The 27,879-nt window shown below is 47.4% G+C and overlaps 1 protein-coding gene across 1 annotated transcript in view; it reads left to right on the forward strand.

The window, feature by feature from the left end:
* The window catches only part of QARS1 (glutaminyl-tRNA synthetase 1), a 179,830-nt gene that overhangs the window by 117,949 nt on the left and 34,002 nt on the right, over positions 1–27,879 (forward strand). The window contains exons 8-20 of the mRNA XM_063941120.1: positions 17,691–17,762; positions 19,758–19,843; positions 20,625–20,711; positions 22,434–22,533; positions 23,363–23,441; positions 24,135–24,243; positions 24,358–24,488; positions 24,685–24,777; positions 25,283–25,420; positions 25,511–25,598; positions 27,009–27,152; positions 27,234–27,338; positions 27,698–27,790. Of these exons, the coding sequence (XP_063797190.1) occupies positions 17,691–17,762; positions 19,758–19,843; positions 20,625–20,711; positions 22,434–22,533; positions 23,363–23,441; positions 24,135–24,243; positions 24,358–24,488; positions 24,685–24,777; positions 25,283–25,420; positions 25,511–25,598; positions 27,009–27,152; positions 27,234–27,338; positions 27,698–27,790 (1,325 nt within the window). The remainder of the gene's footprint in view (positions 1–17,690; positions 17,763–19,757; positions 19,844–20,624; positions 20,712–22,433; positions 22,534–23,362; positions 23,442–24,134; positions 24,244–24,357; positions 24,489–24,684; positions 24,778–25,282; positions 25,421–25,510; positions 25,599–27,008; positions 27,153–27,233; positions 27,339–27,697; positions 27,791–27,879) is intronic.

The following is a 27,879-nucleotide window of genomic DNA, read 5'->3' on the forward strand; positions in this document are numbered from 1 at the left end:
GAAGTATGCGGCGGAGCCATCTGCTTCGCCCTCCACGCACCTGCACACCCCTGTTTGATCAATGATGCAGGTAATGTCACTATTAACCAGACAATAGCTCATCAGGTAAGCCCTTGGACTTTGGTTTCCACGGTCACAGGATCAAATCACAGCGGGACCAAACACACCTTTCCAAAAAGAAACTTTGCTAACATTCCATGCATTACTGATGTCTGTTTTCTGTGGATCTGAACCAGTGTCTCAGAATATACAGGTACATAATACAGCAGTTCATCTGATACTGCAGGTAAAGGAGGAGGACACGTCAAGTCCATCAGGGTTCCACGCCATTGACGAAAATGACAGCGACTGGTTCAGTTTCGGATGAGCTGGGCAGGCTCCGGTAGGCGGCCGACAGACACCCGAATACACAATATCAGGTATCAAACAGGGTTTGTTTTCCTATCTTTTCCCCGCAGATGGCAGGAGATGGTATCAGAACCTCTCTAGGGTATACACCTCGGTGTATCGCCGGTCCATCAAGCCGCCGTTTTCCTGAGGCAACCTTGCTCAGGGATCCATCGACATATGCGGCAGCATGGTTCTACCGTATCCGGAGCAGGTAGGTTGGGGAACAATTGTCCTCTAGGTTACAGGATGCTTCGCATCAGGATTAATTGATACTTTGATACAGGTCAGAATCACGATTCTGCTTTATGTTCCTTGGAGGTCTCCATGTCTACAGACTCGGACCCTGCATCTTCGCTTGGGCTGTCTTAACCCGACGACCTCTGGGGCTGCGACAGTGACAAGTAAACATGAAATCCTACGGGGCAGATGGTTCTGGGGAAGGAACTTTCTGCAGGATTTCTTGAACCAATGGAGGTAGGTCCACTTTGATTTCTCCTACTACTGCCCCAGCTCCAAGACAGACCTTTACTGGTCTTCCCTTTAGATTGTTTCGTGCCCTTTCAGGTTTTTGACTCCACACGGGTGATATCTTCGTCGCCAGGGGTTCTCAGGGTAAAAAGGCTGAAGCAGAGGTTCAACATCCTCAGTCCAGTCTGATTTTATGTCATCCTATACACCCATTACACCTGCAGGGTCCCAGGGTAGGCGCAGGTCGATGGGAGAAGGCTTGGGCGGTTACAACCGTCTCAGGAGTCCCTCGGCATGGGTCGGCTGATTTACGATGACAAGAGAGTCATACTGCAGGCTGCGCTCCATAGGTTTCTAACCGCAAAGGGTGTTGATCCCTGTTTTACACATATCATTTGAATTAGGACAGTTCTCAGGCCTTTGTTTTCTTTTCACGTTCCGAAGCCAAGTGGCTCGGACAGGCCTATTCTGGCCTTACAATCCTTTTAGTCTGTGATTGCTAGTTTAAACAAGAAAGGGAGTTTTACGTGTCCCTTGTCTTCAGAGATGCCTGTTTACTGATTTCCGTTGGACAGGCTTTTCTCAGATTCCCCCTTAACAGGATTCTCATTTTCACTGTAAGTCCTTTACTCTTCTCTCTTCCGCTCCCACAGAGTTTAGGAAGATAACAGAATAACTCTTTTTCAAGGGCAGTGGGTGACGTTGGTTCCCTAATGGGACAATTTACTGCTACTATCCCACTCTGTACATTAGGTGGCTTCTGAATATCCGGAGGATCCACGAGCTTCTGATTCGACACAGATCCAATTTATGCTCCGCATAGACGTTTCTCAACACGGTCCGTCAGAGGTTTTTTCATTCCTCGGCACCAGAGACTCTATTTCTTCAGTCAAGTTGCGACGTAATGAGTGGTCGCCTCCATTCCTCTCGGAACGGGGGACAACAATCTTGTTTCCAGATCAAGCCACCAGGTCAGACTCCTGGGTGAGGGAACATGCCCCGGAGTTTTGTCAGCTGGTCCGCTGTGGGCGGAGATTTCGGATCGACCTCAGGGCGTTCTGACTGACTCTTTAACCCTTTATTACTCTCGGACGGCAGTAGCCGTGGAGGCCCTCAGGGCTCCGGGGAGTTTTCTGGTTATTCTATCCTGCCTCCTTTTCTATTTCTACTTCATGTTCAGTAACACAGGAGGGGATTATGCGTGCTAGTCCTCTCGGTTTCGCTGGTTGGGCCACGCATGACTTGAAGATACAGATACGCCTGTTGTCAGTAGAGGAGCCTTGGCTCCTACCTCGACGGGACTGTCTACTTCAACAGGCTCCTTTTTTTTTTTCTCCTTGTTCAATTTTACACTGGTTTCGGTTACCCGTGTGACTGTTCACGAGACCTCAGAAGGGAGGAGTTCCCTAGTTCGGTTAGGCCTACTGGGCTCCGATTTCAGAAGTCTATTACCTCTTCTCGCTTTTGCCACTTTGGGAAAACTTTATGGAACATAATGAAGATAAAAGGGGGTTTTTCCCCCTTCTTCCAGTTACCATTCATCTTTGGTTTCTCTGGGAGGTTTTTTGCTCCGCTGCGCTTCAAACCACACTGACCGGAATTTTAGGTCTCTGCCTTTTTCGCTTTTCTTCCAAATGAGATTAGCCTAGCGGCCGTAAGTTCGGCCTCTTGTTCAGGGAGTACTCTATTGGCAACTCCCCGGGCTCGGCTTCGGCCTCAGCGGTCGTTTCTTCCAGAGGGGAGGTCCATTTTTCATATAAATCTGACACTAGTGGTTTTCAATCCTCTCTGAATGTTGTCAGGGCTCGTCAACTCTCTCTACAGAGGTCTCAGGCTATTCGATGAAGTGTTTTTTCTTCTTTGCTCTGGACGATGCTCCCGTACTAAATAGCCGGGGCCCCAGCATATGCTGGACAGTTGGATACATCTGATCATCAGACAGTCTTCTTGGCGGTTACTAGGGAACCTCCGTTTTCCAATTCAGCGCGCTTTACGCGCATTGTAAGACCTTCGTGGGCAGCCGCCCGCGGGGTCTCCATGAATATTTTGTCGGGCGGCTACTTGGTCAAACCGACATTCGTTTTGTCAAATTCTACAAGTTTGACACTTTTACGGCCTCTGCATCACTGTTTGGCCGAGCAGTTTTTACAGGACTCTCAGCGCTTTCCCACCCGTTTTTTGGGAGCTCTGGGACGTCCCCATTGTAACTACACTCCAGTGGCCCCTAGTGGATGAAGGAGAAATCAGGATTTTGGTACTTACCGATAAATCCCTTTCTCCGATTCCACAGGGGCCACTGGACGCCCGCCCAGCGCTGTTTCTCCTGATTTTTGTTTGATTAACGATTGCAGATCACCATATGACTGCTTGTTGGGTTCAGGCTAGCCTGGTTTTTTGTCAGGTTCTGTTCCAGGTTTAGTTTGTGTTCGCCTGGTTTACAGGGCGTCGTTAACCTCCTCTACCTTACGGTTTGTTTATTACAGCTCTCCTCGGGCACAGTTTAACGTAGACTGGCTTGGAGGGGAGATAGTAGGGGAGGAGCTAGCCACAGTGTGAGAATTTTTAAAGTGCCAGCTACCAATACCACCTACTATCTCCCCATTGTAACTACACTCCAGTGGCCCCTGTGGAATCGGAGAAAGGGATTTATCGGTAAGTACCAAAATCCTGATTTTGACCAAAAAATAGTAGCCCACCAACCAACATCTGGGTGACCTCTGGTGGGTCCCTAACACTAAGTTTGAATTTGGGGCGCAAGACCCCAACAAGACAGATTCAAACTTAGTGTTAGGGACCCACCAGAGATGAGATCACTTAAAATGTTGGTTGGTGGGCTACTGTTTTTTGGCCAAGAACCTCTAATTACTCTGTTAAATTGCAGAGCTTATTGTAATCATTCTATCAGTTCTTGGTATTGTGGAGTGTGCATCAGCACTATAGTCTCTTTCTTTGGAGTATAAAGCCCATGCATGAGGTTATATTTCTAATCAACTAAAAACTGTACAGTCCTGGCTACGCTGATGAAACCTGCAGGGGTGTCCCGCCATTGTGGCTTTTACTCCTAACTAGACTGGAAATAAATTCAATATTCGCCAGATTGTTAACTAAGCGAGCTCGTCTAATGTACCATATATCAAAATGTCATTATTAATAATTGGTTGGAGTTTGTTTCATGAGTGCCAGCAAAGAGACTATGTTTGCTGTTTTGGTAAGGGTGTCGGCACTTTGGCTTATATAGTGGACCAGTCCCTTGCGTAAATGTAGAAGTGTGTACCCGGATTGCTTTCCCGGTGGTTAGTCTCACCGATTAATGTTACAGCGCATCCATGCGTCAGACCCACAGACTGCATGGCTCATTGCAAAGTGTATGCAGTCCTTATGTCGGCATTCAGAATGTCAGCATATTATGTTGAGTGCCAGAAAGTCTATGTATGGTTTTCGGGTAGGGCTGCAATTAGAGTTAGATTAGTGTGTAGCTGTCTACACATCTAAATGGGTTGGGTATGGGTGGCCGGCACTTGGGATCCTGCCGGTCATCATACGGACGCTGGGATCCCGGTGGACCCTCACGAGTGGGAATAGTCCCTGTTAGACGGAAGGCCTGCTGTCAGAATTTCAATTTGTCAGGATCCTGGCGTCTGTATAGTGACTGGCGGAGCTACATCCCCATCGAAAAGGTCATCAGCTGGTTGGAACAAAACTCTTTAAATGTGTGTCCAGCTTTAGGGTTAGGTTTAGTTTAAAATACATTTGTCGACATTCTGGCAATGTCAATTTTATATGAATGTCGACATAGTATATCAATCCCTTGGAATCAGGATGGGGTTAACGTTACTGCAGTTTCTTAGAAAGCAATAGCTAATGTGTTATATGGCTGTTGCAGGGAATATATAGCTATGGTGTATGATTCTAATGTGTTCCCTAGACACTCCACCTGGAATGGAAAGCTCTGCTTCCATCTAGCACATTTCCTCTATCGACTGTGTCCTTTCATGTCTGGTATGTTCTAAATAACAAACATGACCTGAATACGTAAAAACTTAAAAAAAGAAAAAGTTCTTATATTTGGTGAGTAGTGATGTCACTCCTGCAATATGTGTGTCCCTGCGTGGTCTGTCACATGACTCGCTGTATGCTCTGTTGTCTGTAACAATAAAATGACACCTAGATGCGGTCTTCTCCTCCTGTAAGCACCATTTTAGAACAGGGCTTCCCAAACTCTGTCCACAAGTCATCCTAACAGTCCAGGTTTTAAGGATATCCATGCTTGAGCAGCACAGTGGGCTTAATTAGTGATGCTTTCAGTGTCCGTAGGAGCTGGGTCTCTCACTTCCCATCTCCCAATGGTAGTTTGCTTTATTTTAATGCTATATAACTTTTGGCCGGTATCTTGTCAGCTGCAGATGCCTCAAACAGGCTGCCACGGTGTTGAAGTTGTCACCTATAATAATAATAATAATAATTTTATTTATATAGCGCTCTTTCTCCAACAGGACTCGAGGCGCTTTACAGATATCAAAAACAATGCACATGATACAGAGGATTTGAGTAATACGACAATAGATAAGCCACCCAGACATAAAAGAAAACCTTAAGCACACAGAAAGCATAATGCAGGATTGGTGTAGGCATTTTGGGTAATAACTTCCAAGGGTTGTGTATTCCACCCTCACAAGGTACCAGGTGCGGCAGCCATCTTGGGCGCTCAGCGTAGGATTACCCAGGGTGGAATAGTCCACCCCTAGAAGAGATGACACAAAATGGGGGTGATTTCAGAGTCCTACAGTTCAGAGTAGGGTTCCATCAAAACCATCAGGCCTGTTTCCAGCATGGTACCTTAGCAAAGCACTCAGTGTGTTGCTGCCGGAGAGCCTTGGAATTGTAGGTAGTGATCATGCCTCCTGTTGTCAAGACTGTAATTGAGATAAATGTCTCCAGACACATCATGGAGCAGGGAGGAGGTCATAAGTTATGGTTTAACCTCCAGCACTGGGTCCTGCACAGGATGTGGGGTAGGAGGTGTCAAGTGGATGAGGGCCTATCATCGCAGTCCTGACTTGGCGCAGGATGGCTCGGATGTAACGGCAGGCTGCCCATGTGGGAGCCCATCTGATTTCCTTAGGACCTGTGGTTCAGTGTCACTGCCAAAACCTGGGTGAGAGGATTTATGATTTGGGAATACATCCTAGATCTGTTTCCCTGCTTAAAGGCTTTTCTCCTACGTCCTAGAGGATGCTGGGGACACTTCATTGTCAGGGTTCCTTTGTCGCAACAGGGAGAAGGCTTCTATTCGAGCCTGTTCGTGGTCCCGAAGCCAGACGGCTCAGTCAGACCGATCCTGAACCTCAAATCCCTCAATTTCTACCTACGGAAATTCAAATTCAAGATGGAATCTCTCCGGGCAGTGATATCCAGTCTGGAGGAGGGGGATTTTATGGTGTCTGTAGACATAAAGAATGCCTACTTGCATGTTCCCATTTTCCTCCACATCAGGCTTACCTGAGGTTTGCAGTGCAGGATTGCCATTATCCGTTTCAGACGTTGCCGTTTAGTCTGTCCACGGCTCTGAGAATTTTCACCAAAGTAATGGCGGAAATGAGGATTCTCCTGCGCAAGCAAGGAGTCACAATTATCCCGTACTTGGACGATCTCCTGATAAAAGCGAGGTCCAAGGAACAATTACTGCAGAACATTACGCTCTCCATGACAATTCTGCAACAACATGGTTGGCTCCTAAACTTACCAAAATCGCAGTTGATTCCGACGAGACATCTGTCGTTCTTGGGAATGATTCTGGACACGGAATTAGAGTTTTTCTTCCAGTGGAAAAGGCTCTAGAAATCAGAACCTGGTCAAACAGATTCTGAAACCAGCAAGAGTGTCGATTCATCAATGCACTCTGTTGCTGGGGAAGATGGTGGCGGCCTACGAGGCCATTCAGTTTGGCAGATTCCATGCCAGAGTGTTTCAGTGGGACCTGTTGGACAAGTGGTCCGGGTCCCATCTGCACATGCACCGACAGATAATCCTGTCTTCCAAGACCAGAATCTTACTCCTGTGGTGGCTGCACAGCTCTCACCTCCTCCTAGAGGGACGCAGGTTCGGGATCCAAGACTGGATCCTGGTGACCACGGATGCGAGTCTCCGAGGCTGGGGTGCAGTCACAGGGGGAAAATTACCAGGGAAAATGGTCAAGCCAGGAAACTTGTCTACACATAAACATTCTGGAATTAAGGGCCATTTACAACGGCCTTCTACAAGCGGAACATCCTCTTCGCGATCTGCCCGTCCTGATTCAGTCGGACAACATAACAGCAGTGGCATACATAAACCGCCAGGGCGGAACAAAGAGCAGAGCGGCAATGACAGAGGCCACACACAGTTTTCTCTGACGTCCTAGTGGATGCTGGGAACTCCGTAAGGACCATGGGGAATAGACGGCTCTGCAGGAGACTGGGCACATCTAAAGAAAGATTTAGGACTATCTGGTGTGCACTGGCTCCTCCCCCTATGACCCTCCTCCAAGCCTCGGTTATATTTCTGTGCCCGGCCGAGCTGGATGCACACTAGGGGCTCTCCTGAGCTCCTAGGAAGAAAGTATATGTTAGGTTTTTTATTTTCAGTGAGACCTGCTGGCAACAGGCTCACTGCACCGAGGGACTAAGGGGAGAAGAAGCGAACCTACCTAAGTGGTGGTAGCTTGGGCTTCTTAGGCTACTGGACACCATTAGCTCCAGAGGGATCGAACACAGGACCCGACCTCGTCGTCCGTTCCCGGAGCCGCGCCGACGTCCCCCTTACTGAGCCAGAAGCAAGAAGGTGGTCCGGAAAGTCGGCGGCTGAAGACTTCTGTCTTCTCCGAGGTAGCGCACAGCACTGCAGCTGTGCGCCATTGCTCCTCATGCACACCACACACTGCGGTCACTGATGGGTGCAGGGCGCTGGGGGGGGGCGCCCTGAGCAGCAATATTAACACCTTGGCTGGCGAACTGACACCATATATAGCCCCAGGGGCTATATAGGTGTTTATTAACCCCTGCCAGAACTTTTACAATAGCGGGAGAAAGCCCGCCGAAAAAGGGGTGGAGTCATCTCCCTCAGCACACTGGCGCCATTTTCCCTCACAGCCCCGCTGGAGGGATCGCTCCCTGGCTCTCCCCTGCAGTCCTGCACTACATAAAAGGGTTAAAAAGAGAGGGGGGGCACAAATTAGGCGCAGTATAAATATATTATGCAGCTATAAGGGAAAAACACTCTGTATAGTGATATCCCTGTGATATATAGCGCTCTGGTGTGTGCTGGCATACTCTCCCTCTGTCTCCCCAAAGGGCTTTGTGGGGTCCTGTCCTCTGTCAGAGCATTCCCTGTGTGTGTTGCTGTGTGTCGGTACTGCTGTGTCGACATGTATGATGAGGATAATGATGTGGAGGCGGAGCAAATGCCTGTAAATGGGATGTCACCCCCTTGCGGGGTCGACACCGGTGTGGATGGACTTATGGAAGGAATTACGTGACAGTGTCAACTCCTTACATAAAAGGTTTGACGACATAGGACAGCCGGCTGCTCAGCTTGTGCCTGTCCAAGCGTCTCAAATGTCATCAGGGGCTCTAAAACGCCCGCTACCTCAGATGGCAGACACAGATGTTGACACGGATACCGACTCCAGTGTCGACGACGATGAGACTAGTGTACCTTCCAATAGGGCCACCCGTTACATGATTGAGGCAATGAAAAATGTATTACACATTTCTGATAATACCCCAGGTACCACAAAAAAGGGTATTATGTTTGGTGACAGAAAACTACCAGCAGTTTTCCTGCATCTGAGAAATTGATGTGAGGTGTGTGAGGAAGCGTGGACTTCCCCCGATAAGAAATTGATAATTTCTAAGCAGCGTACCCTTTTCCGCCAGAGGATAGGTCACGTTGGGAAATACCCCCTAGGGTAGAAAAAGCGGTTACACGCTTATTAAAAAAGGTGGCACTACCGTCTCCGGATACGGCCGCCCTGAAGTACCTGCTGATAGAAAGCAGAAAACTACCCTTAAAGCTATATACACACACACGGGCATTATATTGAGACCTGCTATTGCCTCGGCATGGATGTGCAGTGCGGCAGCTGCGTGGTCAGATTCCCTGTCAGATAATATTTATACTATAGATAGGGACAATATTTTGCTGAAAATAGAGCATATAAAAGACGCTGTCTTATACATGCGTGATGCACAGAGGGATATTTGCCAACTGGCATCACTAATAAGCGATATGTAAAACCATTGCCGCCAGACGGGGGTTATGGACTCTGCAATGGTCGGGCGATGCCGATTCAAAACGGCACATGGCAGTTTGCCCTATAAGGGGGTGGAACTGTTTGGGGATGGTCTTTCAGACCTCGTTTCCACAGCTACGGCTGGGAAATCAAAACTTTTGCCACAAGCTACCCCATAGCAAAAGTAAGCACTGTATAATCAGGTACAGTCCCTTCGGCCCCAGAAAAGTAGAGGACTAGAGGCTCATCTTTTCTGCCAAAAGGAAAAGGTAGAGGGAAAAAGCTGCAGCACACAGCTAGTTCCCAAGAGCAGAAGTCCTCCCCTGCGTCCGGTAAGTCCACAGCATGACGCTGGGGCTGCTCAGGCGGACCCGGGTACGGTGGGGGCCCCTCTCAGAAATTCAGCGCACAGTGGGCTCTCTCACAGGTGGATCCCTGGGTTCTTCAAACAGTGTCTCAGGGGTACAGGCTGAAATTCGAGATGTCTTCCCCCCCCCCCCCACCGTTTCCTAAAATCTGCCTTACCGGCAACTCCCTCTGCCAGGGAGGCAGTGTTGGTGGCTATCCGAAAAACTGTATTCACAGCATGTGATTATCAAGGTACCCCTCCTTCAACAGGAAAAGAGTTACTTTTCCACAATGTTTGTGGTACCGAAACCGGACGGTTCGGTGAGACCCATCTTAAATTTAAAATCCTTGAACACATTTAACAAAAGATTCAAGTTCAAGATGGAATCGCTCGGGGCGATTATTGCGAACCTAGACGAGGGGGATTACAGGGTCTCTCTGGACATCAAGGATACTTACCTGCATGTCCCCATTTGCCCTCCTCACCAGGAGTACCTCAAGGTTGTGGTACAGGACTGTCACTATCCGTTCCAGACGCTGCCGTTTGGATTATCCACGGCACCGAGGGTCTTTACCAGGGTAATGACCAAAATGATGATACTCCTTCGCAAGAAGGGAGTTTAATTATCCCGTACTTGGACGATCTCCTGATAAAGGCGAGCTCCAAGGAACAGTTGGTAAGGGGGTAGCACTTTCTCGGGAAGTGCTGCAACAGCAGGGCTGGATTCTCAATTCCAAAGTCACAGCTGGTCCCGACGACACGTCTTCTGTTCCTGGGAATGATTCTGGAAACAGACCAGAAAAAAGTGTTTCTCCCAATGGAAAAAGCCGAGGAGTTGTCATCTCTAGTCAGAAACCTCCTAAGACCGGGACAGGTGTCGGTACATCAATGCACACGAGTCCTGGGAAAAATGGTAGCTTCGTACGAAGCAATTCCATTAGGAAAGTTCAACGCAAGGAATTTCCAGTGGGACCTGTTGGACAAATGGTCCGGGTCCCATCTCCAGATACAGCAGCGGATAACCCGGTCGGCAAGAACCAGGGTGTCGCTGCGGTGGTGGCTGCAGAGGGCTCATCTACAAGAGAGCCGCAGATTCGGAATACAGGACTGGGTCCTGGTGACCACGGATGCCAGCCTTCGGGGCTGGGGTGCAGTCACACAGGGAGTGAAATTCCAAGGACTGTGGTCCAAACAGGAGCTTTCACTTCACATAAATTTTCTGGAGCTAAGAGCCATTTACAAGGCCCTAACCCAAACAAGGCCCCTGCTTCAAAACCAGCCGTACTGATCCAATCAGACAACATCACGGTGCTCGCCCATGTAAACAGGCAGGGCGGCACAAGAAGCAGGAGGGCAATGGCAGAAGCCACAAGGATTCCCCGTTGGGCGGAAAATCATGTGGTAGCACTGGCAGCAGTGTTCATTCCGGGAGTGGACAACTGGGAAGCAGCCTTCCGCAGCAGACTCCACCCGGGAGAATAGGGACTTCATCCAGAAGTCTTCCAAATGCTGGTAAACCGTTGGAAAAGACCACAGGTGGACATGATGGCGTCCCGCCTCAATAAAAGATATTGCGCCAGGTCAAGAGAACCTCAGGCGATCGCTGTGGACGCTCTAGTGACACCACGGGTGTACCAGTCGGTTTATGTGTTCCCTCCTCTCCCTCTCATACCCAAGGTTCTGAGGATAATAAGAAAAAGAGGAGTAAGAACTATACTCATTGTTCTGGATTGGCCAAGAAGGGCTTGGTACCAGGAACTTCAAGAGATGATCTCAGAGGACCCATGGCCTCTGCCACTCGGACAGGATCTGCGGCAGCAGGGGCCCTGTCTGTTAAAAGACTTACCACGGCTGCGTTGACGGCATGGCGGTTGAACGCTGGATCCTGAGTGAAAAAGGCATTCCGGAGGAAGTCATTCTTATCCTGATCAAAGCCAGGAAGGATGTCAGCCTGAAGTTCAGACGTTGTAAGGGAGTGCTGCATATTCAGCCCCTTTTTGTGCCCCAGTGGCACCTTGGGATCCCAATGTGGTTTCGGAGTTCCTGGAATCACATTGTTTTGAGCCACTTAAAACCGTGGATTTGAAATATCTCACATGAAAAGTGGTCATGTGTTGGCTCTGGCTTCGGCCAGGCATGTGTCAGAATTGGCGGCTTTGTCGTGAAAAAGCCCTTATCTGATTTTCCATATGGATAGGGCAGAGTTGAGGACTCGTCCTCACTTTCTCCCGAAGGTGGTATCAGTCTTTCACTTGAACCAACCTATTGTGGTGCCTGCGGCTACTAGGGACTTGGAGGATTCCAAGTTACTGGACGTAGTCGGGGCCCTGAAAATTTATATTTCCAGGACGGCTGGAGTCAGGAAAACTGACTCGCTGTTTATCCTGGATGCACCCAATGGGTGCTCCTGCTTCTAAGCAGACTAAACGCGCTGGATTTGTAGCACTATTCAGCTTGCGCATTCTGCGGTGGACTACCGCAGCCTAAATCTGTAAAAGCCCATTCCACAAGGAAGGGGGGCTCATCTTGGGCGGCTGCCCGAGGGGTCTCTGCTTTACAACTTGGCCGAGCTGCTACTTGGTCAGGGGCAAACACGTTTGCAAAATTCTAAAAAAATTGATACCCTGGCTGTGGAGGACCTTGAGTTCTCTCATTCGGTGCTGCAGAGTCATCCGCACTCTCCCGCCCGTTTGGGAGCTTTGGTATAATCCCCATGGTCCTTACGGAGTTCCCAGCATCCACTAGGACGTCAGAGAAAATAAGATTTTACTCACCGGTAAATCTATTTCTCGTAGTCCGTAGTGGATGCTGGGCGCCCATCCCAAGTGCGGATTGTCTGCAATACTTGTACAAAGTTATTGTTACAAATATCGGGTTGTTATGGCAAGCCATCTGTTCAGAGGCTCCATTTGTTATCATACTGTTAACCGGGGTTCCTATCACGAGTTATATGGTGTGATTGGTGTGGCTGGTATGAGTCTTACCCGGGATTCAAAATCCTTCCTTATTGTGTCAGCTCTTCCGGGCACAGTGTCCTAACTGAGGCTTGGAGGAGGGTCATAAGGGGAGGAGCCAGTGCACACCAGATAGTCCTAAATCTTTCTTTAGATGTGCCCAGTCTCCTGCGGAGCCGTCTATTCCCCATGGTCCTTACGGAGTTCCCAGCATCCACTACGGACTACGAGAAATAGATTTACCGGTGAGTAAAATCTTATTTTCCGCTGGGCGGAAAGGCATGTAAGCGCTCTGTCAGCAGTCTTCATTCTAGGTGTGGACAACTGGGAAGCAGACTTCCTCAGCAGACGCGATCTCCATCCAGGAGAGTGGGGTCTTCATCAAGAGGTCTTTGCAGAAGTGACAAGTCATTGGGGAATTCCTCAAATAGACATGATGGCGTCTCGCCTCAACAAGAAACTTCCGAGATATTGTTCTAGGTCGAGGGACCCTCAAGCAATAGCGGTGGATGCCCTAGTGACACCGTGGGTGTTTCAGTCGGTATATATGTGTTCCCTCTGATTCCACTCATTCCAAAAGTGATAAAGATCATAAGAAGAACAAGGGTTCATGCAATCCTCATTGTTCCAGACTGGCCAAAGAGGGCCTGGTATCCGGATCTTCAGGAATTGCTCGTAGGAGATCCCTGGCCTCTTCCCCTACGAGAGGATCTGTTACAGCAGGGGCTGTGCGTGTACCAAGACTTACCGCGGCTTTGTTTGACGGCTTGGAGTTTGAACGCCGGATCCTAGCCCGAAAGGGGTATTCCCAGTGAAGTCATTCCCACTCTTCTTCAGGCTAGAAAAGAAGTAACGGTGAAACATTATCACTGTATTTGGAGAAAATGTGTCTTGGTGTGAATCCAAGAAGGCTCCTACGGTAGAATTTCAGCTGGGCCGTTTTCTCCATTTTCTGTAAGCAGGTGTGGATGCGGGCTTAAAATTAGGCTCAATTAAAGTACAAATTTCGGCCTTGTCAATTTTCTTTCAAAAAGAATTGGCCTCCCTTCCGGAAGTTCAGACTTTCGTGAAAGGCGTGCTGCACATCCAACCTCCCTTTGTGCCCCTGGTGGCACCATGGGATCTTAACGTGGTGTTGAGGTTCCTGCAATCTCATTGGTTTGAACCTTTACGTAAGGTAGAGTTGAAATTCGTCACTAGGAAAGTGATCATGCTGTTGGCCTTGGCCGCTGCAAGGCGGGTGTCTAAATTAGCGGCTTTGTCTCACAAGAGCCCCTATTTGATCTTCCATGAAGATAGAGCGGAGTTGAGAACTCGACAGCAATTTCTGCCGAAAGTGGTGTCATCGTTTCACATGAACCAACCTATTGTGGTGCCAGTAGCTACTGACGCCTTAGCGGAATCGAAGTCTCTAGATGTGGTCAGAACTTTGAAAATTTATGTAGCCAGAACGGCTCAGATTAGCAAAACGGAGGCTCTGTTTGTCCTGTATGATCCCAACAAGATTGGGGACCCTGCTTCCAAGCAGACTATTGCACGCTGGATCTGTAATACGATTCAGTAAGCTCATTCTACGGCTGGATTGCCGTTACCGAAATCGGTGAAGGCCCATTCTTGCAGAAAGGTGGGGTCATCCTGGGCGGCTGCCAGGGGGTCTCAGCATTACAGCTTTGCCGAGCAGCTACTTGGTCGGGTTCAAACACTTTTGCAAAGTTTTACAAGTTTGATACCCTGGCTAAGGAGGACCTCTTGTTTGGTCAATCGGTGCTGCAGAGTCATCAGCACTCTCCCGCCCGTTCTTGAGCTTTGGTATAAACCCCATGGTTCTTGAAGTGTCCCCAGCATCCTCTAGGACGAAGGAAAAAATAGGATTTTAATACCTACCGGTAAATCCTTTTCTCTTAGTCCGTAGAGGATGCTGGGCGCCCGTCCCAGTGGGTACTGTATCTGCAGCTATTGGTTATGGTTACACACGTGTTGTGTTGCGTTTATAGTCAGCCTGTTGCTGTCGTTATTCATGCTGTTGCATGCGTTGGGTTAAATGCCATGTTGTACGGCATGCTTGAGGTGTGAGCTGGTATGTATCTCACCTTAGCTTAAATCAAAATAAATCCTTTTTCCTCGAAATGTCCATCTCCCTGGGCACAGTTCCTATAACTGGAGTCTAGAGGAGGGGCATAGAGGGAGGAGCCAGTTCACACCCTTTTTAAAGTCTTAAAGTGCCCATGTCTCCTGCGGACCCAGTCTATACCCCATGATTCTTGAAGCATCCTCTACGGACTAAGAGAAAAGGATTTACCGGTAGGTATTAAAATCCTATTTTTCACCACTAGATCTTCTGAAGTAAAGTTATTCTGTCCCTTCTTCTGCAGAAGTAGTTATTCCCATAACATGGGATCTGCAGGTGTTTTTAGTAGATAACATGTTTCTTCTTTGCAGCGTCCATCAGATCTGCCTTTCTCTCCAGTATTGGTGTCCTCAGAAAGGGTCACTGAGGGTGTTAAAGGGGCTTTAATGGCATGTGTGTTATGAGCTTGATACTTGAAGCCTAAGGGTTTATTTGGGAGTGTTTCAGACCATGCTCAAGCCCAGAAAGTTTGCTACCTCCTCCTCTTTTCACTTGAACCAGTTACTACTTTTTCTTCTAGATATTTGGGAGGGTGATTAAAAGAAAACAGAGGGGTCTGAGAGCTTGGTCTTTCTCGTAGAGAGAATTGTCTTACTCCCATTTCTCCGTCAAATAACTCGTGGGATCTCTGCCCGGTGCAGACATCCTTCCATCACTCTCTTACCATTGGAGTTGAAGTTCCTGACCAGGAAAACTGCTTTTCTGTTTACTACCTCCATAGCTTGGAGACTTTCAGAGCTGGTGGTCTTTCAGGTCCCCATTCCACCTTGGGGAAAGGGCTGTACTTAAAACCAAACCCTTTTAAAAGCCCATGGAGATTCCCAGGTTCTGTCTGGATATTGAGATCAAGGGCTTAGACTGGGATATGTCTCCAGAGGAGGGAATTGTGTAGGCCGTATGACCCTTAGGTCCTCTATGGTGTCCACAGGAGAGTGTAACCAGCTTCTAAACCGGAAACGTCCCTGAAAATGTAAGGGCTCACGCCACCAAATGAGTGGGCAGCTTCTGCTGAGCCAGGCAGCCACCTGGCCTTTGGTGCATGCTTTCGTAGAAATTTTGAGCTTCAATAAGTTTTTGTACAAAGATGTCTATTTTGGGCATTCATCTAATTGGGGGAGAGTGGAATATCTAGTGTCCCACTGTACCCCAATTAGATGAATGAGAAAATCGATGTTCTATAAAATTCATTTTCGCAGTCTATTGAGAGATACTGGAAGTTCTCCCTTTCTACGACCTTTGTGTTTCTGTTCTTGTCCGTTGTTTTGTTGCTTTAACGGTTTTCCTTCTTAGGATTGTTTTATTAGTAGAATGTTATTCTCTTCTCTCCCTATTCTGTATTCCTGGTTCTTACTCTTGGGGCTTTGTTAATAAAACACTGAAAGTCCCAGACAGCCAATAGGGGTATGTGGGGTGGGGTTTGAATGTATTGTGGTTTATATTTAAAGTACCTAAGCTCCTTCCTCTGCACTTTATACCTCAGGGTGCCGGTGTGCCCATATGGGCTCCGAGGTAGGTATTTAACGTATATATGTAACTCCCAATGTTCTATATGAGTAACAAGAACCAGTCTTCATCTTGGACAGGCTATATTGCCGGGCGTCGAGTACCATGTACAATATTAGCAATGTGTCAAATGGGTCCAGTCGGGTGTGGTGCACAACAGTCCATTACTGAACGTAAAATAAGCGCAGCCATCTTATCTCCTGCGTAGCATCTCGAGGATGAGGGGGAGGAGTACAGGCCCTGCATTGTGGTCCAACCCAAACCCCAACCCCCTTTTTCTTCCCTGTGTTTTTAATTGTGCTTGGTCGTGCAGCTGACGGGAATACTGGAGGAGGAATGGGGGTAAGGTGTGGGGGGGGTGCTCTTGCATCTCAGGCCTGTGACTGGGTTATGAGGCGCTCGTGTGTTTTTGGAAGCTGACAGGCGATCGCTGGGATAATGACGGCTCAGTGCAGTACTTGATTTTCCATGTGTGAGTCCAGGTTCCAAGTCTTTACTACAAGGGGGAATTATGGGCTAAAAAAAATAAATGTATATATAAAAACAAAAAAACCATCATACTTGACGAAAAGCTCTTCAGCTCTTTTTGGACCAGGGTTATACTGCAGCCCATAGTGTGGTGTGTAGACTGAAATTGGGGCCATCTCTGTGAATTAAATATCAAATGTCTGAGGCTTAGGCCTTTGTGTACTTGGCTGCTCTTTTATATCGTGGAACTCGCATTCTCAAAGCCTGTTAATTGCTCGTTGGTGTATCTAGGCCAAAACAAATAACGTAAACATATCGACCTGACACTGTTTGCTTTATCACCTCTGAGGTTGCTGCGACGTTCGGTAGTATTAATCCGCTGTACAATATAATGGCTTTCTGTAGGATCGTTCACTTAAGTACATAGTACACTGGGCTGTAGAAGCACCTTGAGACATGTCGCTGATTGCACTTGTGTTGTATGGACAAAATACAAGGTTTTGTCTTCGCTGTAACTAGCATTGGTTTCCATTATCCGTACGGTTAGTGTTTATTTTTGGGGCTGTGTGATGATGCATACATTCAGTGCAAAGACGAAGGTTCCCAGAGCCGGTCTGTCTTTGCAAATGCAGAGCTTTGAATAATTGCACCCGGCTCTAATCCTGTGTTTCTGTTGTACAAAGTAATCTTCCTAATTGGACTATAGCGTGTTGATCAGGATACCCGTATTGGCTGGGGTCCGCTCAAACGTTGTGCAGCTCTCATGCTCACGTCTCTCAGCCGATGTAATGACGCCATTCACATAACTCCAGTATTCCTAGAAAACCGGAGCGTTTAGTTTAAATTTCCTGGAAGTTTCGTGTGAAACAAAGAACGTATACACAAAGAAAAGATAATCTATCCTCAGGTGTGGGGGAATAATGCCCTCTAGTTACGGATTAAGTAACTGCAGATAGATATATAGTAGCAAATATGTTACACACACATTTTATTTACACGTTCTTGGAAAGTGCACAGTAAATGCATTTGGTTTTTCTCATCAGTTGCTTGAGTTCATGTGCACGCTTGTCTGTGTTACTGTTCTGACTCAGAAATATCCTTTGTAATTGGTAAACGCATTCTGCCATTGTTCTTTATATTTTGCTTTGTCTCCTTGTCTAGGTGACGTAAAACTTGAGTCTGCGTCTCTGATGGAACAGCTAAGAGGGGAGGCATTGAAATTCCACAAACCGGGTAGGTTATTAATCTCTGTTCCCAGCCAGAGTCATCCAGAGCTGCACATACTGATTGATCCTTTTTTTTTTTTTTTTCTGGACGTTCTCGCTGTCACAAAGACCATTCTGTGTCCAAAATCTGATTGGCTGAACACAGGGCGGGGTTAACATGGTGTAAATGGTAGCGTAGGGAATGCAACCTACATAAAATATATCTTGACAGTTGGTTCTTTAAATAAGGGCAATACGAAGCCAAGCCAGTGCTACTTTGTGATACGTTGTCGGCTCTAAAATGTCAGAAGACGAGGCGAGTAATAGGCACTTGCTTTGTGGCTTTGCTGTTTATATAGCGGGTATGTACTCGTGCTATGTTTATACCTTTGATGGTGTTTGCTAAACTGCAATATCTGCCTCTTTACATGCAGTCATTCAAATTTGGAAGAGTACAGTAACCTCCTACGGTCTCTGAACTGTAGCAGATCTGTGTAACTGCATTTAGAGGATCATGATTTAACGTTTGCATATAGCGGTTTCTACAATTTATCATTTTCCAATACCATAACTGATTATATACTGGCAGGACTCACTAGTGCTTTTCACATTGCAGAGTCTGTGGACCTAATTCAGACCTGGTCGCAAGCAGGCATTTTTTGCACTGCTGCGTCCAGGTAGTCGCCGGCTACAGGAGGAGGGGGTAATCGCTGTGCAGGGGTGCTAATGCACGTGCAGAGAGCATCACAAACAAAAGTTTGTGCAGTCTCTTCACAGCTCAGGACTTGCACAGCCGCTGCGATGATCCGGCCTGGAGCCGACGTCAGGAACCCTCCCTTAAAACGGCCGGGCACGCCTGCGTTTCTTCGGACACTCCCTGGAAACGGTCAGTCGATTCCCACAAACGGCTTCTTCCTGTCAATCTTCTTGCGATCGCCGGTGTGATCGATTTTCTTTGGTAAGTCCGTCGCTTTCCAGCGATCCCCAGCGCCAGAGGGGCGACGCACCTGCGCATTGCGGAGCATGCGCAGTTCTGACCTGATCGCAGCGCTGCAAAAATAGTAGCATGCGATCAGGTCTGAATGACCGCGTGCGTACCTAGGAGTCGTGCAGCCCTGGGGACCCCTGAAGGGCTGGAGCACAAGTTGCTTCCTAGATTAACACCATAGGATCAGTGGGGATGCAGTGACTATGCTGTTGGGTTAGGTTTAGGGACGGGAAGGAGGTTTAAGTGCCACATGGGAGTGCTTAGGGCAGGCACTAAAGGGGGAGGATAGGGTTAGGCTGCGGGAACGGAGGGTTGGGGGTTAGGGGGAAATAGTCTCTAATTACCCCTGTCGGGATTTCAATCTTCGGGATCCCTGTGTCTGTATTATGATCCCAAGCACCGGCATTACATGCGGATTTCGATCCGTTACGTTTTTGGTTCAGTAAGTGTTAATAGTCCACATATTCTAGGTGTAATCTGATCCAGCTGTTGTGATATAAATTTGAGAATGATTTGCTATATTATTTTTATTACTATAGCTTATTTATATGGTGCCACAAGGGTTCCGCAGCGCCAAACAAATGAGAAAAACAATAACTTATAGTAAAAGACAATGCAAGACACATACAGCGTATATAAATATTGCGGCATCATCCCTCGGATCACAGGGTGGAAGGAAAAGCAAATGAGAGTAGAGGGTCCTGCTCGTGAGACGCTCTTTTAGAGCAGCAGTACTGATGTAGCGACACCCATGTTAAATAAATGGAAAATAATATTCCAGTCCATTGGCCAACTTGTGCCTGAGTGATGTCACCGGTTCCTAGGCAGCTGATAGTCTGAAATGACATTTTAACGGAGACCAAAGAATTAAATGGCTGCCCCCTCTGGGGGGACACAAATCACTATGTGTATGTGACGAGTGACACGTAAAGCTTCCATCGTTTCTTTGGACGATCAACACTGCTACTAAACTGACAATTGAAATTGTGGTGAATCAGTATTGAGGTTGTTAATTGTGCTGTACTCCCTAAATAGGTGAAAATTACAAGACCGAAGGATACGTTGTAACGCCTAAAACTATGGAACTGCTTAAAAAACACCTGGAGATCACTGGGGGACAGGTAAAACAAATGACATTGTATCTTGTATGATACTCTATTTATGCAATGGCAATTTTGTTCATTTAAGGAGCGAATTCTAAATATATATCATTAAATGTGTATTGTGAAAAGAATCACATAGACCGGAGTAAAATCCAGGAGAAGTTGATTTCCAACTACAAGCAGGATTCACAGGTTGGGTACAGCAAAGCAGTGTTCACAGAGTCTTCAAAATGCACAAACACAAATTCTCCAGAGGACCTCTAACAGTAGCCACCCCTTGGCTTATCACCTGGGCAGCTTGTCCACCATCAGGAGCAGTGCGTCTTTGGTCTGAAAATCTTTTAACACAACCTGACAGGTGCCTGCTGTCAGCTGCTACTCAGCCCTGGCCAGCAGCAACACCTGGACTGAATTATCTTCAGCCACAATCCTGCTGTATGGCACATGTCAGATTTGTGCTGTCTTTGTCACAATATATATTTTCTCAGTCAAAAGGGGCAGAGATTAATTGATGGGGTGAAGCTCCACCCACAGGAAGCAAGGTTCTTGTGTGTGGCTTTTCTGTGTGACTCTAAGGGTTAAATGCCTTTGAGATTTAAAACATTTTTGCATCAATGTACGGAAAAAAAAAATGGTTTTGTTGTGAATATTGAGGAAAAGGGTGGGGGGGAGGGGATATCTCTACAGAGTTGTCCAGTGTATTCCGCAATCTCCAGCTCACAAGTACATAAGTTGAGAACGAACTGTTAAAAGGTGTAGGTAGGTAAGATTGCTGTGAAAATGATGTCTCTGCTCTTAGGTGAGGACACGATTTCCTCCGGAACCCAATGGCATCCTGCACATCGGTCATGCCAAAGCGATAAACTTTAACTTCGGGTACGCAAAGGTGAGCTGGTCATCATGCATACATGTCTTCATATGCCGCCAGGCCTGAGATGACCGTTTGAGGAGTATATTGACCAGGCATAGAGTTTTGGGTACATCTCCGATGAAAACCATATAGCGGTATATTCAATTGAAGTCTGATCCATTCCGACATGCATTTGTCGGAATGGATCCGACAACCCCTATTCAAATCTCATCTCATCTCGACTTTTTCAAGTCCAATTAAGATGACTGACCCAGAGGAGGAGAGTGGTGGGGAGACCAGCGGGGGACAGCCGCCGGCAGCCAGAGGAGGTCAGCGCTACAGCACAGCACTGCAGAAGGATGTCACACAGCCGCCCGACCTCACGGCAGTGTTCACCCGGCTCCAGCAAGCTTGCTGGAGCCGGGTGGATGCTGCCGTGAGCGGCGCGGGTGTGTGTCATTCTGCTGCTGTGCTGTAGCGCTGACCTCCTCTGGCTGCCCGCGGCTGTCCCTCGTCTCCCTACGGCTACCCCCTCTCCTCCTCTGGGTCCGCATCTCAGTCCAACATCTTTTGATGTCAGACTGAGATGGTCGAAAAGGGGGCCAAAACCTGTCGGTTTTGGCCCCGTTTTCGACACAAGCACGTGGATCGGCGGAATTCATCGACTTGACGAAAATATTGAATAGGTCGAATCACGATTCGACATTAAAAAGTTGAAAACTGCCGTCTTTTCGACAGACGGCAGTTTTCGACTTCAATTGAATATACTCCATAATGACACAATTGAGTAACATATTTGATTACTGCTTTATGGGATTTTCACCTAGAAGAATTCCCAACTGTACCTCCACTCATCCTAGGACCCAAGTTGATCCAGTTTCATCATATGTTGGGATATTCATACATTTTACCATTCATTGGTCTCTCATTAGTCAGAATAGTCCCAATAGGAAGGACCAGTCCTGTGAATAGATGAATATCACTTGGTAGTTCAAGGGATCTTGGAGGAAGGAGCCATATGGAATCACTAGTTACACCCCCAATGTGGTGTTACCATTCCGAATTACTTCTGTTGCAATGTTGGGACGTATAACTATATAGAACATTTCCCATGTTATTAGTATAGCGGTCAGGCCTGATACTATATTATTAACACTTGGTGTTACAGGCAGCAATATTTGGGGATTTTGTTGGTTCCTGAAGAGAGCACCACAGTGCTACATTAAACGTGTTTTTTCAGTTTTCTCCAGTCCGCGGGGAAGGAGGAGTTGGGGGGGGGGGCTTCTTTTGTAAACGAACCATAACCTTCCACAAATATATGTAGCCTCAGCAGCCTTATATAAACTGACTGGCTCCCTAGGCCTTGTAGTCCAGATGCAGGATGCTGCACCTTCACCATGGTGTGTAATAGAGGGGTGGTCTTCAGTTTGCTGGCTGTTGGAATTCCGGCGCACAGTATACCGGCACCGGAATCCCGACTGCCGGCATACCAACACTTTTTTTTTCTCCCTCTTGGGGCGTCCACGACCCCACTGGAGGGAGAATAAATCGCCACCGTGCCCGCAGCGAGCCCGCAAGGGGCTTATTTGCGCTCGCCGCGCTGTCTGTATGCCAGCGGTCGGGATCCCGGCGCCTGTATGCTGGTCGCTGGGAGCTCGGCCGCCTGCATACCGTACTACACCCGTAATAGAGCATAGGGTAGCAGCGGCATGACTGTCCATCACTCGCTCAGTCCATTTCTAATATATGTGCACACAGGCCAATGGCGGAATCTGCTTTCTACGCTACGATGACACAAACCCAGAGAAAGAGGAGGAGAAGTATTTTACAGCCATCAAAGACATGGTAGAATGGCTCGGTTGGTATTCATCTATACACTACGTTGTTTTTTGTTTGTTTTTTATTCTCACGCATTTCCACATGGATGCAGTAATTGTGGGGCCATTTGATTTTCTGTTTTTTGTTTATTTGATTAAATATAGATTTCTTTTTTTATATAAACGTTAGCCGTTGTATATCTTCTGTGCGCGATAGTACCCAACAAACTGAAAGGGTGCATTGCAAAGCGCTTAATTTAAAATTGATTATTTTTATACTTTTATAAAACAATAGTTTGTTGAAATTTGGTTAATTAGAAGCGACGGCTACCGTTTCACCTGCATATGTGCAGAACGTACCAACAGTCCTGACATAAACTTCCAGGACGTTAAGATCATGAATTAATAAGCGGATTAAAGCTGTGTAACTACAAGTTCCGGCATGCCCTGACATCCTTTATGGATGAGTGCTCACACCGCCGGGGTAAATTTACTAAGATGGGAGTTCTATTTAAGATGGGATGTTGGCCGTAGCAACCAATCCAATTCTACTTCTCCTTTAGCACCTTCTAGGAGATAATTCCTTGATTCTGATTGGCTATGGGCAACATCCCATCTTAAATAGAACTCCCGTCTTAGTAAATTTACCCCACCAGCTTGGGTGAAAGACGCCATTTACAACATCAGGATTCCATCTGTAACCCGATGTGTGACGCGCGCTGTCATCTGTGAGTGATAAGTCTGCTGTGTCCCTGCCATGGCGCCAGGAGGAGACCCTGCAGGCCTCTTGTTATTGCAGCGAGAAGAAGCGGCAGCAGGAAGGGGTCCTGGATTGTAATATTTTATTAGCCTGTTTCTTTCCTGTTACAGGATACAAGCCCTACGCTGTGACACACGCCTCCGATAACTTTGACCAGCTGTACGAGTGGGCGGTGGAGCTCATTAAGAGGTGAATAGTGAAGAACAGAATATGTGGTGTTCTTAGCGTAATACGGAGGCTGAACTGGCCTGGAAATTTGGTAGGACCTGGATGTAAGCCATAGAAACCTAGATTTGACGGCAGATAAGAGCCACTAGGCCCATCTAGTCTGCCCATGTACATGAACACACTTACACGTTAGGGTTTGGATTGTTGGAGGAAATCTACGCAAGCAAGGAGAGACTATATAAACTCCACACAGTTAAGGCCATGATGGGAATCAAACCCGTGATGTGAGGCAGTAATGCTAACCCTTACACCATCCGTACTGCCCTAAAGTCTTTCTGCTAGTGGCCACAGTAGCCTGTGTTTAGGATGATCAGCCGCCAGGAAACCACCTTGTGTAATTGGGTAATGATGCTTGTCCTAAACAGAATAGTTTGTATCTATGGGTTCACTTATTGAAGCACTTTTCGCACTATGGGGATTTCACTGGTTGGTGCTGTTTTGTATCCCCTCCCCACCCCTCGTTAACTGAAGGCAAAACCGTTTTTCTCAGTCGCCCTCTAGGGGACACTGGAACATGTTGACACTGGGGTATAGATTGGTGGCTATAGTGTGAAAGCTCCGCCCCCTCTATCCCCCATCAGCCCTCAGATTTAGAATTGTGCCACAAAGTGGCATCCAAAGTGCATGATTCATATGTGGTTAAATCTGTTTCAGGGGACATGCCTACGCCTGTCACCAAAAGGTGGATGAAATTAAAGGACACAATCCGCCACCGTCCCCTTGGAGAGACCGACCAGTTGAAGAATCGTTGCTTCTCTTCCAGGTAAATAGGTTGCAATTCACTTATGAACAAATTTGGCCAGATCCTGTCATTTCTCTTTTCAATACAACATATCGGAGATCGTTGTCCAGTATTTTGTCTTATTTGTGCTCCCAGGGAATGAGGAAGGGGAAATTTGCAGAGGGCGAAGTCACACTGAGGATGAAGATAGTAATGGAGGATGGGAAGATGGACCCAGTGGCTTATCGGATAAAATACACCCCTCACCACCGCACAGGAGACAAATGGTAGGTCCCAGAATTACCAGGCATGAGACCATGTTCTCCAGTCTGGTGCTTGCATCTCTGCCAATGCTAGTTGTATAACCTGTGTATTATAATTGTCTTCTAGTAAGTTGCATATATACATACATACATTAAGATGTTGCCCTGTGTGTCCGCTTTGAATGGTGCCGCTGATCCCATGCTGGTTGTTTCTCCGCAGGTGTATATATCCCACGTACGACTATACGCACTGCCTCTGTGATTCCATAGAACACATCACTCACTCTCTCTGCACCAAAGAGTTCCAGGCCAGGTAGGAGTAATCGCACGCCGCCAGCAAGACTGCACCTAAGCAATGAGAAGTCCTGAGCCTCTCCCCCAGCCAATATACTAGACACACAGCATAATGACTACAAACGGGGGGAGCTGAGAGCGAGTTATGAGCGGTCTGCATCACTCAAACACACCGGCTATCTTCCATCCATAGATCCCGGGGGCAAGTAGTGATGCCAGAGGAAAGCCGTGAGAGTTCCAATGGGCAGAGACTGGGTGTTACTGCTCAATTTCACCTCTCACACAGAACCAGTCGTTTCCACTAGTCCAGGGCTGCCCGTGGGCTGAAAGTGGCCCCAGCTCTCTTAAACTGAATAATCTCTACTGTTTTACATGTGGGGTCTGATCTGCAGCCATGTAGGTGCAATACCCCTATTGCAATATGACTTTCAAGTAGCTTTCTCTGAAGTTTGTGTGGCCCACCTATACCGTAGACACTGGCTCCATTCACTAGCAATAAGTGTGATCTCTCAATCTTTACACAGACGGTCGTCGTACTTCTGGCTGTGTAATGCGCTGGACGTTTACTGCCCTGTGCAGTGGGAATATGGACGGCTAAACCTGCACTATACCGTGGTGTCAAAGAGGAAGATTATCAAACTGGTGGAAACTGGAGCAGTCAGGTAGGAGAGAGAGGTTTAATTCATGCAAGAAAACCTTCTCCTTACCGTCTCTGTTCCGGTCAGCCTTTAAAATGCTTCTCCCGAATGCAGGGATTGGGATGACCCTCGCCTGTTCACACTGACTGCTCTACGGCGAAGAGGATTCCCACCCGAAGCCATTAACAACTTCTGCGCAAGGGTACGAATGTGTTTATCCGCTCCTTCCTAAAAGACGCACAACTTCCAGCGAGTAGATAGGACGCTCAGTAGCACATGATGACTTACGCTGGGTGCACAGTTGCCGATATATATCGTTCGCACGGCCGATGAACGATATAGATCGGCTGCACCAAGGCTGTGTGTAAAGGCAATAGGACTGCGAACGACGTCAATCAGACATATCGCGTAGGCTGTGCAGCACGGCAGATGCCGCTATACCTCTCAGACATAACGGTACATCTGCCTGCCGCAGGAAACGCCAACAATGACATCACTACCGGTTCCTGTGGCCAGGCTTGTCAGGCGGTGGATTGGTAAGTCTGTATGCACAAGATGGTTTGTGCATAAACCTTACCCGTCGTTAGATTAGTCGGCAGACCAGCCGAGCGGCCATCTGTCATCACAAATGTGGGGCTAATTCAGACCTGATCGCTAAGCTGCGTTTTCATACAGCGGGCGATCAGGTCTTAACTGCGTATGCAATGCGCAGGCGCGTTGCACAGGTACAAAGCGGATCGACCGCTTAGCGATTGGTTTGTGCGAAGGATCCATTCGCACGGGTGATCAGCAAGGAGATTGAGTTTGTGGGTGTCAACTGACCGTTTTCTGGGAGTGTTTGGAAAAACGCAGGCGTGTCTAAGCGTTTGCAGGGGAGGGTTCCTGACGTCAATTCCGGTCCCGGACAGGCTGAAGTGTTCGCAGCGGCTGAGTAAGTATTGGACTCCTCAGAGACTGCACAAGATCTGTTTGTACAGCTCTGCTACACATGCGTTTGCACACTTGCAAAGCTATAATACACTCCCCCTGTAGGCGGCGACTCTGCGAACGCAGGACTGCAAGGGGAAAAAAATAAAATAAAATCTAGCGAGCGATCAGTTCTGAATTAGCCCCAGTGTGCTGAGCTTCATGTAATCAAGCATAGAGCCTGGAACTCTGCATGTTCCGATTTAATAAAAACTCGTTCTCAAGTATCAAGTGTTCTAAAAGTTCCAGGTCTGCAGGTAAAGTGCTTCTTTATCATTTGGGTGACTACAATATGGAACCGTTTGAATTTTGCGGTTTATAATATATCTAAACGTTTTTCATTATATGGATGACTAGTTTATCCACTTGCTCATGTCCTGCTATAATTCTTACTAAATGGTTTCCACTTCCTGTATTCATTCGTTCTGTGCCTTTCAGTCTTGTTTATACAACATGCAGCAGTGTTCAGTTCTGTTGCCAATAAATATAACACAGCAGGGATGGGTTGTATCAGAGGGCCAATGAAAGGAATTCTGTTTGATCTAAATCCGGGGCTTGCCCTACTTAAAGAGCCAGTCTAAATCTGTAGGTTAAACAGAAGCATCTATTACTTCTAAGTCTTCATGGTTTGCGCTTTCACACGTAGGTTGGGGTTACGGTTGCTCAGACAACCATGGAGCCTCACTTGCTGGAAGCCTGCGTCAGAGAGGTTCTGAACGAGACATCCCCGCGGGTCATGGCTGTGCTAGAACCTCTGAAAGTCACAATCGCCAACTTCCCTGGAGAGCAGGTGAGCCTGACAGGGCTGATGGTGCCATTCATTATGTTTAGGCTCAAGTCCTGTAACGTAACCGCTGATTTCTTCCGACAGGCATGTGAAGTCAAGGTTCCAAATTTCCCAGCTGACGAGTCTAAAGGTTTTCACACTGTTCCTTTCTCCTCAACGGTGTACATTGAACAGACAGACTTCAGAGAGGTAAATCGCTGTGGACCATTGTGCTCACTGGTTTATCACTCATTAGCATTTACAGCGTTGTATTGTAATAAAACAGACAAATCAAGAGGTATTACAGATATATAGGCTCCTGCCTGCAAATGAATAGTCTAGAGCGGAGGTAGGCAGCCAGCGGCTTTCCATGTGGAGCTACAAGTTGCTGCAGCGCTGTCTAGTATTGTACAGTTGTACAAGTGTATGAACAAATCTAATGTACAAGGGTGATCAAAGTCGGAAGGTGTAGTCTGGACCCCAACCACAAGGTGGCAGTAATGTATAGTAGATCAGATGTATTGTTAACCATGTTCAAAAGAAGTAAGTATTTAACCATTATCTTGTAGGTAATGGAGAAGGGATATAAGCGTCTGACCCCTGACCAGTCTGTAGGCCTCAGACATGCTGGATATGTCATCTCTGTACAGAACATTGTAAAGGTGAGTGTTGTATAGTGTTATGGTATGACATCTGTAAACACTGGAGGAATTGGTGCAAATCCGCAGCAAATTAATGCATTCCGCCACTA

Source organism: Pseudophryne corroboree, chromosome 9 (assembly GCF_028390025.1).
Source record: "Pseudophryne corroboree isolate aPseCor3 chromosome 9, aPseCor3.hap2, whole genome shotgun sequence".
Lineage (NCBI taxonomy): Eukaryota > Metazoa > Chordata > Amphibia > Anura > Myobatrachidae > Pseudophryne > Pseudophryne corroboree.